General features: G+C 42.8%; 1 protein-coding gene across 2 annotated transcripts in view; it reads left to right on the forward strand.

Annotated features, from left to right (window-relative positions):
• The window catches only part of LOC123991527 (neuronal acetylcholine receptor subunit alpha-2-like), a 50,783-nt gene that overhangs the window by 9,361 nt on the left and 28,662 nt on the right, over positions 1–12,760 (forward strand). For both annotated transcript variants that reach the window (XM_046293143.1, XM_046293144.1), the window contains exons 2-3: positions 6,667–6,818; positions 8,933–8,977. In XM_046293143.1, the coding sequence (XP_046149099.1) occupies positions 6,667–6,818; positions 8,933–8,977 (197 nt within the window). The remainder of the gene's footprint in view (positions 1–6,666; positions 6,819–8,932; positions 8,978–12,760) is intronic.

Raw genomic sequence — 12,760 nt, forward strand, 5'->3', positions numbered from 1 at the left:
AAGTATTCAGGCTCCTTCACTTTTTGAGATTTGTTTAAATACATTTAATATGTAACAATCTACACACAATACATAATGAAAAAGGGAAAACAAGTTTAAAAAACAGAAACACCTCATAAACATAAGTATTCAGACCCTTTGCTATGAGAAATTAAACTCAAGTGAATTCTGTTTTCATTGATCATCCTTGAGGTGTTTCTACAACTTGATTGGTGTCCACCTGTGGTAAATTCAATTGATTGGACATGATTTGGGAAAGGCACACACCTGTCTATACAAGGTCCCACAGTTGACAGTTCATGTCAGAGCAAAAACCAAGCCATGAGGTCGAAGGAATTTTCGATAGATTTCCGAGACAGTAGTGTGTCACGGCAGAGATCTGGGGGAGGGTACCAAAACATTTCTATTGCATTTATATGGGCCTTGGTCAGGGAGGTGAACAAGAACCCGATGGTCACTCTGAGAGAGCTCCAGAGTTCCTCTGTGGAGATGACAGAACCTTCCAGAAGGACAACCATCTCTGCAGCACTCCACCAATCAGATCTTTATGGTAGAGTGGCCAGATGGAAGCCACTTCTTAGTAAAAGGCACATGACAGCCCGCTTGGAGTTTGCCAAAAGGCACCTAATAGACTCTCAGATCATGAGAAACAAGATTCTCTGCTCTGATGAAACCAAGATTGAACTCTTTGGCCTGAATACCAAGCGTCATGCCTGGAGGAAACCTGGCACCGTCCCTACGGTGAAGCATGGTGGTGGCAGCATCATGCTGTGGGGACGTTTTTCAGCGGCAGGGACTGGGAGACAAGTCAGGATCGAGCAAAAGATTTACTGAACAAAATACAGAGAGATCTTTGATGAAAACCTGCTACAGCGAGCCCAGGCCCTCAGATTGGAGCGAAGGTTCACCTTCCAACAGGACAACGACCCTAAGTACATAGTCAAGACAATACATGAGTGGCTTTGGGACAAGTCTCTGAATGTCCTTGTGTGGCCCAGCCAGAGCCCGGACTTGAACCCGATCGAACATCTCTGGAGAGACCTGAAAATAACTGTGCAGCAACTCTCCCCATCCAACCTGACAGAGCTTGAGAGGATCTGCAGAGAAGAATGGGAGAAACTCCCCAAATACAGGTGTGCCAAGCTTGTAGCGTCATACCCAAGAAGACTCGAGGCTGTAATCACTGCCAAATGTGCTTCAACAAAGTACTGAGTAAAGGGTCTGAAAACTTACAGTATGTCAATGTCATTTCAGTTTTTTAGTTTTATAAATTTGCTAAAAAAATTACAAATAATAACAGTGTTTTTGCTTTGCCATTATGGGATATTGTGTGTAGATTGATGAGGATGTATTGAATTAATACATTTGAGAATAAGGCTGTAATGTAACAAACTGGGGCAAAAGTTAAGAGGTCTGAATACTTTCTGAATGTATTTCCTAATTGCCTTCACCCACATCTACGTACTGTATTATCAACTGCCTCATACCGCTTGGATATTGACTCAGTTCTGGTACTTCTTGTCTATTGACTCAGTCCTGGTACTTCTTGTCTATTGACTCAGTCTTGGTACTTCTTGTCTATTGACTCAGTCTTGGTACTTCTTGTCTATTGACTCAGTACTGGTACTCCTTGGATATTGACTCAGTCCTGGTACTCCTTGTCTATTGACTCAGTCCTGGTACTTCTTGTCTATTGACTCAGTCCTGGTACTCCTTGTCTATTGACTCAGTCCTGGTACTCCTTGTCTATTGACTCAGTACTGGTACTCCTTGTCTATTGACTCAGTCCTGGTACTCCTTGTCTATTGACTCAGTCCTGGTACTTCTTGTCTATTGACTCAGTCCTGGTACTTCTTGTCTATTGACTCAGTCCTGGTACTTCTTGTCTATTGACTCAGTCCTGGTACTCCTTGTCTATTGACTCAGTCCTGGTACTCCTTGGATATTGACTCAGTCCTGGTACTCCTTGGATGTTGACTCAGTCCTGGTACTCCTTGTCTATCGACTCAGTCCTGGTACTCCTTGTCTATTGACTCAGTCCTGGTACTCCTTGGATATTGGCTCAGTACTGGTACTCCTTGGATATTGGCTCAGTACTGGTACTCCTTGTCTATTGGCTCAGTACTGGTACTCCTTGGATATTGACTCAGTCCTGGTACTTCTTGGCTATTGACTCAGTCCTGGTACTTCTTGCTATTGACTCAGTCCTGGTACTTCTTGTCTATTGACTTGTACCTTGGATATTCTATTGACTCAGTCCTGGTACTCCTTGGATATTGAACTCAGTTTCTTTTGTCTTACTTTTTAATGCTGAACTGTTTCTTTTGGGAATGTGAACTTTAAGTAAGTATTTCACTGTTCAGTCTACAACTGTTGTATTTGGTGCATGTGACCAATAACATTTGATTTGATTTAATATTGAGTTAACCCCCCCACACACACTTTTTGCGCTCAGAACAGCCTCAGTTCGTCGGGGCATGGACTCTACAAAGCATTCCACAGGGATGCTGACCCCTTAATGACTCCAATGATTGTGGACCATTCTGGATGAGCACAGGAAACTGTTGCACATGAAATACCCAGCAGCGTTGCAGTTCTTGGCACAAACCGGTGCGCCTGGCACCTACTATCATACCATGATAAAAGGCACTTAAAAATTTGTCTTGCCCATTCACCCTCTGAATGGCGCACATACACAATCCCATGTCTCAGTTTTCTCAAACTGTCATGTTTTGTCATTGATTATCATGTCTTGTCCCTGTGCTTCCCTTCTCCCCTCCTGGTCTTACATCTTTCTCTTTCTATCCCCCTTCATCTCTCATGTTCTGCTCCCCTGTTCATCCAAATGTCTATTTCTCCCTCTGTTTTCCGCTTCTGTCCTTGCGGATCTTGTTTGATGTTTGCTGTTCTGTGTCCTCCGCCCCGTGTTTTTGCCTTCTTCAGATCTGAGCAGGTGTCTCCTACGGCCCCTTCATCTACATGCAGTCTGTGGTCGCTCTCCCTTCATCTACGAGTGGATTTCAGTTTTCCTGTTTTGTATTTACCTAAGATAATATCCCCGTTTTGTTTAAGACTGGAATAAAGACTCTGTTTCTGTTAAGTCGCTTTTGGGTCCTCATTCACCAGCATAACACAAACCTTAAAAATCCTTCTTTAACCCGTCTCCTCCCCTTCATCTACATGTCTCCTCCCCTTCATCTACATGTCTCCTCCCCTCCATCTACACTGATTGAAGTGGATCTAACGCCAAGGTGACATCGATAAGGGATCATAGCTTTCGTCCTGAAATGTATATAATTCTTAATTCCATTCCATTTCTTTTAGATGCGTGTGTGTGTGTTGTTGTTAATTGTTAGATAGGAAGACAAGCATTTAGTTAGATACTACTGCACTGTTGGAGCTAGGAACACAAGCATTTAGTTAGATACTACTGCACTGTTGGAGCTAGGAACACAAGCATTTAGTTAGATACTACTGCACTGTTGGAGCTAGGAACACAAGCATTTAGTTAGATATTACTGCACTGTTGGAGCTAGGAACACAAGCATTTAGTTAGATACTACTGCACTGTTAGAGCTAGGAACACAAGCATTTAGTTAGATACTACTGCACTGTTGGAGCTAGGAAGACAAGCATTTAGTTAGATACTACTGCACTGTTGGAGCTAGGAAGACAGGCATTTAGTTAGATATTACTGCACTGTTGGAGCTAGGAACACAAGCATTTAGTTAGATACTACTGTACTGATGGAGCTAGGAACACAAGCATTTAGTTATATACTACTGCACTGTTGGAGTTAGAAACACAAACATTTAGTTAGATATTACTGCACTGTTGGAGCTAGGAACACAATCATTTAGTTAGATACTACTGCACTGTTGGAGCTAGGAACACAAGCATTTCGCTACATGATTTGAAGGGGATCATATCTTTCACCTGGATTCACCTGGTCGGTCTATGTCTTGGAACGAGCAGGTGTTCTTAATGCTTTGTCCACTCAGTGTATGTCTAGCTCAGGTGTCACTCAGTCAGGTGTTATGTCATAAGGCCATGTCATTTCAGGAAGATATTCGTTCTTATTCACTGAATTCACATTGAGTTGAATATAGAGCATTAAATGGTTTATGTTTTAGAGTCTGTGTCATCCTGAATGACAGCTTGCTGGCAGCTTAGTGTATGAGGTTGGCCCCACAACCCCTTCTGACTGAGACGGATGGATTAACTCATAGCTCAGACACAAATGGAACCCTATTCCCTATGTAGTGCACTACTTTAAACCAGAGCCCTATTCCCTATATAGTGCACTACTTTAGACCAGAGCACTATTCCCTAGTTTTGTAGAGCCCTACTAGTTTTGACCAGAGCCCTATTCCCTATATAGTGGACTACTTTAGACCAGAGCCCTATTCCCTATATAGTGGACTACTTTAGACCAGAACCCTATTCCCTATATAGTGGACTACTTTAGACCAGAGCCCTATTCTCTATATAGTGCACTACTTTAGACCAGAGTCCTATTCCCTATTCTTTAGACCAGAGTATATAGTGCACTACTTTAGACCAGAGCCCTATTCGTATATAGTGCACCTATATAGTGCACTACTTTAGACCAGAGCACTATGGGTAATAGCTCTATACTGGGAATAAGGTGCCATTGGGGAGGAGGTCAATATATGTGTAATTGAATGATTACGTACACACACACACACACACACACACACACACACACACACACACACACACACACACACACACACACACACACACACACACACACACACACACACACACACACACACACACACACACACACACACACACACACACACACACACACACACACACACACACACACACACACAGAGAGAGATCCATCCATCCATCCATTTGGTACAACAAGAATGTCAATCAGAGGGTGTGTTCGAGTGGTAATCCTAACTAAGCCGGCTGTATATGGAACTCGGGGAGTTGCATCTTGCAATAGCCAAAAGTAGGACCCTGTAGTGGTTTTCCAACAGAAAGGCTCTGATCATAACTCACAGCAAAGTCGCTTCCTGTTTCAGTCACTACTTTGGCCACGTTCGCGTGGGTCAAACAAAAACACCCTAACGATTGGTTGATACATAGTTCCTCCCACAATGCAGCAGAGGACGGCATGGTACAGTGGGTGAGTATCTACTGCTGAGAGACCTGAAGGAGACTTCATCAACACCTGCGTGACCTTTTGATCACATTATTATTTTTAAAGTTCATGCAATCGACAAGTTGTCACAAGTCGGACAATTTCTATACCCATAATGCAACAACGATGGTCTCCGACTTGACAAAAGTGATCCACTCGAACGTGCCCAGGGACTAGGCAATCAGGCTATATCATAATAAACAGAGTAGCAACAGAATCTGCAAAGTGTGTCTATGTGTCACGACTTCACGAAGTCAGTTCCTCTCCTTGTTCGGGCGGTGTTCGACGTCACCGGTCTTCTAGCCATCGCCGATCCATTTTTTATGTTCCATTTGTTTTGTCTTGTTTTCACACACACCTGGTTTCAATTCCCTAATTACATGTTGTATAAGTTCCCTCTTCCCCCCATGTCCTTGTCAGGAATGGTTTATTTGTACGTTCTTGTGCCATGTGTGACTGGTGCGCTACGGGTTTTGTACCTATGTGCCATGTGTGACTGGTGCGCTACGGGTTTTGTACCCATGTGCCATGTGTGACTGGTGCGCTACGGGTTTTGTACCCATGTGCCATGTGTGACTGGTGCGCTACGGGTTTTGTACCTATGTGCCATGTGTGACTGGTGCGCTACGGGTTTTGTACCTATGTGCCATGTGTGACTGGTGCGCTACGGGTTTTGTACCCATGTGCCATGTGTGACTGGTGCGCTACGGGTTTTGTACCCATGTGCCATGTGTGACTGGTGCGCTACGGGTTTTGTACCCACGTGTTTGTTGATTTATATGCCATTAGTTTTATATATTAAATTCACCAAGTTCTGCTCTCCTGCGTTTGACTTCCCAGCCACCCCTTACACTATGTGTGAGTTTGTGGCGTCACTCACTTTTAACAGAGGAAAAAAACGGAATAATGTTTTTTTCTGATAAATCTGCAGTTCCTCACAATAAAATCACAGCAATTAATAAAGTTTGTTTTCAAAGTCAGTCTGTCAGGTCGTTCAAATCTGTCTCAGAGTTAATTTGATTAAAACCTCCAACGGAAGGTCTCACAACCATACAGCTGTACCAACAACTACAGGCAAGTCAAAGAGAGGGACAATGGATTCATAAATGAGGAAGGCCTACAAGTGGGGAGATCTCTCTCTCTCTCTGTCTCTGTCTCTCTGTCTGTCTCTGTCTCTCTCTCTCATTTTTTTACAGACACAGATAAAAAAAAAAATCTCATATCACTAATTTGCTGATCCATACCTGTCATATATTTGCTGTATTTGATAAATGGTATTGTCCTTCAACTTGTAGGGTTTGAAATAAGAGTAGCCATATTACAAATCTGGCGGTATGAAAATAGTTATTTTAGCTGTATACGTTATTCATTAGAAATAGAAAGAATAAAGTGGGAAAACATCTTTAAAGCACACAATACATCTGTGCATAATTGTACCTGAGAAATGGTTTGCTATAAAGAACTCTCTGACCCCTTCCTGTTAGTTTTCTGTCATGAGAAGACCCACTCACATGCGGAGGACGAGCTCTTCAAGAAGCTCTTCATCGGGTACAACAAGTGGTCCAGACCCGTACCCAACATCTCAGACGTGGTCATCGTCAAGTTCGGACTCTCCATAGCACAGCTCATTGATGTGGTGAGTAGCGACTGACAGGACCTGTGGACAGAGGAAGAAAGAGACAGAGAAACAGAGAAAGAGTTATAAACAGAAACAGAGAAACATTAACAAACAGAAACAGAGAAACATTAACAAACAGATATAGAGAAACAGAGAAACAGAGAAACAGAGAAACAGAGAAACAGGGAAACAGAGAAACAGGGAAACAGAGAAACAGGGAAACAGAGAAACAGAGAAACAGAGAAACAGGGAAACAGAGGAACAGGGAAACAGGGAAACAGAGAAACAGAGAAACAGAGAAACAGGGAAACAGAGAAACAGGGAAACAGAGAAACAGGGAAACAGAGAAACAGAAACAGGGAAACAGAGAAACAGAGAAACAGAGAAACAGAGAAACAGAAACAGAGAAACAGGGAAACAGAGAAACAGGGAAACAGAGAAACAGGGAAACAGAGAAACAGGGAAACAGAGAAACAGAGAAACAGGGAAACAGAGAAACAGGGAAACAGAGAAACAGGGAAACAGAGAAACAGGGAAACAGAGAAACAGGGAAACAGAGAAACAGAGAAACAGAGAAACAGAGAAACAGAAAAGAAACAGAGAAACAGAAACAGAGAAACAGAGGCAGTAACAAACAGAGAAACAAACAGAGAGCCCTGGTGTAAACCTACAGGACGGTAGCTCTCCAGGAACAGGGTTGGAGAGCCCTGGTGTAAACCTACAGGACGGTATCTCTCCAGGAACAGGGTAGGAGAGCCCTGGTATAAACCTACAGGACAGTAGCTCTCCAGGAACAGGGTTGGAGAGCCCTGGTATAAACCTACAGGACAGTAGCTCTCCAGGAACAGGGTTGGAGAGCCCTGGTATAAACCTACAGGACGGTAGCTCTCCAGGAACAGGGTTGGAGAGCCCTGGTATAAACCTACAGGACGGTAGCTCTCCAGGAACAGGGTTGGAGAGCCCTGGTGTAAACCTACAGGACGGTATCTCTCCAGGAACAGGGTTGGAGAGCCCTGGTATAAACCTACAGGACAGTAGCTCTCCAGGAACAGGGTTGGAGAGCCCTGGTATAAACCTACAGGACGGTAGCTCTCCAGGAACAGGGTTGGAGAGCCCTGGTGTAAACCTACAGGACGGTAGCTCTCCAGGAACAGGGTTGGAGAGCCCTGGTGTAAACCTACAGGACGGTATCTCTCCAGGAACAGGGTAGGAGAGCCCTGGTATAAACCTACAGGACAGTAGCTCTCCAGGAACAGGGTAGGAGAGCCCTGGTATAAACCTACAGGACGGTATCTCTCCAGGAACAGGGTTGGAGACCTGGTGTTAACCTACAGGACAGTAGCTCTCCAGGAACAGGGTTGGACAGCCCTGGTGTAAACCTACAGGACAGTAGCTCTCCAGGAACAGGGTAGGAGAGCCCTGGTATAAACCTACAGGACAGTAGTTCTCCAGGAACAGGGTTGGAGAGCCCTGGTATAAACCTACAGGACAGTAGCTCTCCAGGAACAGGGTTGGAGAGCCCTGGTATAAACCTACAGGACAGTAGCTCTCCAGGAACAGGGTTGGAGAGCCCTGGTATAAACCTACAGGACAGTAGCTCTCCAGGAACAGGGTTGGAGAGCCCTGGTATAAACCTACAGGACAGTAGCTCTCCAGGAACAGGGTTGGAGAGCCCTGGTGTAAACCTACAGGACAGTAGCTCTCCAGGAACAGGGTTGGAGAGCCCTGGTATAAACCTACAGGACAGTAGCTCTCCAGGAACATGGTTGGAGAGCCCTGGTGTAAACCTACAGGACAGTAGCTCTCCAGGAACAGGGTAGTAAGAGCCCTGGTGTAAACCTACAGGACAGTAGCTCTCCAGGAACAGGGTAGTAGAGCCCTGGTGTAAACCTACAGGACAGTAGCTCTCCAGGAACAGGGTTGGAGAGCCCTGGTGTAAACCTACAGGACAGTAGCTCTCTAGGAACAGGGTTGGAGAGCCCTGGTGTAAACCTACAGGACAGTAGCTCTCTAGGAACAGGGTTGGAGAACCCTGGTATAAACATACAGCATTTCCCCTGTATTTCTCTGTATTTCTCAGTCTTTTGCCTCCTCTGTTTTTCGTTTACCTTTTTTTCTTTCCCTTTCTGCAGGACGAGAAGAATCAGATGATGACCACCAACGTCTGGCTGAAACAGGTGATTCAGTCCATTCAGAATATATAGCATGTGTGAATCAGTCCATTCAGTATATAGAGCATGTGTGATTCAGTCCATTCAGTATATAGAGCATGTGTGATTCAGTCCATTCAGTATATAGAGCATGTGTGATTCAGTCCATTCAGTATATAGAGCATGTGTGATTCAGTACATTCAGTATATATAGCATGTGTGTGACTGAGGTTTTTCAGTCCATTCAGTAGGTGTAATTTTTATTAGGATCCCCATTAGCTAACGCCGTAACACTAGCTAATCTTCCTGGGGTCCAACACCAGTTTAACAAGTTAACAAACAACCACAAATCAAGACTTCAAACATTCAGCAAGTAGACAATACAGCCAATTATAATACCTGACAGGAAACACATTTAACATTCATGTGATGCTTTCTATTTCCTGTTCAGTCATATGATCTATCACACTAGATGTTATGTCTATTTCCTGTCCAGTCACATGGTCTATCACACTAGATGTTATGTCTACTTCCTGTCCAGTCATATGGTCTATCACATTAGATGTTCTGTCTACTTCCTGTCCAGTCATATGATCTATCACACTAGATGTTATGTCTATTTCCTGTCCAGTCACATGGTCTATCACATTAGATGTTCTGTCTACTTCCTGTCCAGTCATATGATCTATCACATTACATGTTCTTTCTATTTCCTGTCCAGTCACATGGTCTATCACATTAGATGTTCTTTCTATTTCCTGTCCAGTCACATGGTCTATCACATTAGATGTTCTTTCTACTTCCTGTCCAGTCACATGATCTATCACATTACATGTTCTTTCTACTTCCTGTCCAGTCACATGATCTATCACATTAGATGTTCTTTCTATTTCCTGTCCAGTCACATGGTCTATCACATTAGATGTTCTTTCTACTTCCTGTCCAGTCACATGATCTATCACATTAGATGTTCTTTCTATTTCCTGTCCAGTCACATGGTCTATCACATTAGATGTTCTTTCTACTTCCTGTCCAGTCACATGATCTATCACATTAGATGTTCTGTCTACTTCCTGTCCAGTCATATGATCTATCACATTAGATGTTCTTTCTATTTCCTGTCCAGTCATATGGTCTATCACATTAGATGTTCTTTCTATTTCCTGTCCAGTCACATGGTCTATCACATTAGATGTTCTTTCTATTTCCTGTCCAGTCATATGGTCTATCACATTAGATGTTCTTTCTATTTCCTGTCCAGTCATATGGTCTATCACATTACATGTTCTTTCTACTTCCTGTCCAGTCACATGGTCTATCTCATTAGATGTTCTTTCTATTTCCTGTCCAGTCATATGATCTATCACATTAGATGTTCTTTCTATTTCCTGTCCAGTCATATGGTCTATCACATTAGATGTTCTTTCTATTTCCTGTCCAGTCATATGGTCTATCACATTACATGTTCTTTCTACTTCCTGTCCAGTCACATGGTCTATCTCATTAGATGTTATGTCTATTTCCTGTTCAGTCATATGGTCTATCTCATTAGATGTTCTTTCTATTTCCTGTCCAGTCACATGGTCTATCTCATTAGATGTTCTGTCTATTTCCTGTTCAGTCATATGGTCTATCTCATTAGATGTTCTTTCTATTTCCTGTCCAGTCATATGGTCTATCACATTAGATGTTCTTTCTATTTCCTGTCCAGTCATATGGTCTATCACATTAGATGTTCTGTCTACTTCCTGTCCAGTCATATGGTCTATCACATTAGATGTTCTTTCTATTTCCTGTCCAGTCATATGGTCTATCACATTAGATGTTCTGTCTACTTCCTGTCCAGTCATATGGTCTATCACATTAGATATTATTGTATTTTATTCTTGAAGGTGGATTTAGTTTTTGTCTGAGAGATATGGATTGGTAAAGAGTTCCAATCAGCTGAGAGATATGGATTGGTAAAGTGGTCCAATCAGCTGAGAGATATGGATTGGTAAAGAGGTCCAATCAGCTGAGAGATATGGATTGGTAAAGAGTGCCATTCAGCTACGGCTCTAATTAAAACTGTAGATTTAAGGTGATTTGTCCTTGGCTTGGGTTGTTTTAGCTAACTTAAATTTGTTTGTCTGGTTTGGTGGTTATGCGTGTTGCTGGTATGTACTAACTGGCCTGAAAAATAATTTTTATTTTATTTTAAATATAACATTCCTAAAGAAAATCATTAGACTGGATAGTAATTTGTTTTTAATGTGAAGCCATGACAGAATCTGATGCATTTGAATAATATGCATACGGATAGACTAATGAAGAGCTAATCTGGCAGCCCTGTTTTGAGCCATTTGGATCTTTTTCTTTGCTGCAGATGATCATATAACTGGACAGTACTCTAAGTGTTATAGGACCAGGGACAGTACTCTAAGTGTGATAGGACCAGGGACAGTACTCTAAGTGTGATAGGACCAGGGATTGACCATATAACTGGATAGTACTCTAAGTGTTATAGGACCAGGAATTGACCTTATAACTGGACAGTACTCTAAGTGTTATAGGACCAGGGATTGACCATATAACTGGACAGTACTCTAAGTGTTATAGGACCAGGGACAGTATAAGTGTGATAGGACCAGGGATTGACCATATAACTGGATAGTACTCTAAGTGTGATAGGACCAGGGATTGACCATATAACTGGACAGTACTCTAAGTGTTATAGGACCAGGGATTGACCATAACTGGACAGTACTCTAAGTGTGATAGGACCAGGGATTGACCATATAACTGGACAGTACTCTAAGTGTTATAGGACCAGGGATTGACCATATAACCAGACAGTACTCTAAGTGTGATAGGACCAGGGACAGTACTATATAACTGGATAGTACTCTAAGTGTGATAGGACCAGGGATTGACCATATAACTGGACAGTACTCTAAGTGTGATAGGACCAGGGATTGACCATATAACTGGATAGTACTCTAAGTGTTATAGGACCAGGGATTGACCATATAACTGGACAGTACTCTAAGTGTTATAGGACCAGGGATTGACCATATAACTGGACAGTACTCTAAGTGTTATAGGACCAGGGACAGTATAAGTGTGATAGGACCAGGGATTGACCATATAACTATAACTAAGTGTGATGGACAGGGATTGACCATATAACTGGACAGTACTCTAAGTGTTATAGGACCAGGGATTGACCATAACTGGACAGTACTCTAAGTGTGATAGGACCAGGGATTGACCATATAACTGGACAGTACTCTAAGTGTTATAGGACCAGGGATTGACCATATAACCAGACAGTACCTAAGTGTGATAACTGGACAGTACTGGATAGTACTCTAAGTGTGATAGGACCAGGGATTGACCATATAACTGGACAGTACTCTAAGTGTGATAGGACCAGGGATTGACCATATAACTGGACAGTACTCTTAAGTGTGATAGGACCAGGGATTGACCATATAACTGGACAGTACTCTAAGTGTGATAGGACCAGGGATTGACCATATAACTGGACAGTACTCTAAGTGTGATAGGACCAGGGATTGACCATATAACTGGACAGTACTCTAAGTGTGATAGGACCAGGGATTGACCATATAACTGGACAGTACTCTAAGTGACAGAACCAGGGATTGACCATATAACCAGACAGTACTCTAAGTGTGATAGGACCAGGGATTGACCATATAACTGGACAGTACTCTAAGTGTGATAGGACCAGGGATTGACCATATAACTGGACAGTACTCTAAGTGTGATAGGATCAGGGATTGACCATATAACTGGACAGTACTC

Source organism: Oncorhynchus gorbuscha, linkage group LG12 (genome assembly GCF_021184085.1).
Source record: "Oncorhynchus gorbuscha isolate QuinsamMale2020 ecotype Even-year linkage group LG12, OgorEven_v1.0, whole genome shotgun sequence".
NCBI lineage: Eukaryota > Metazoa > Chordata > Actinopteri > Salmoniformes > Salmonidae > Oncorhynchus > Oncorhynchus gorbuscha.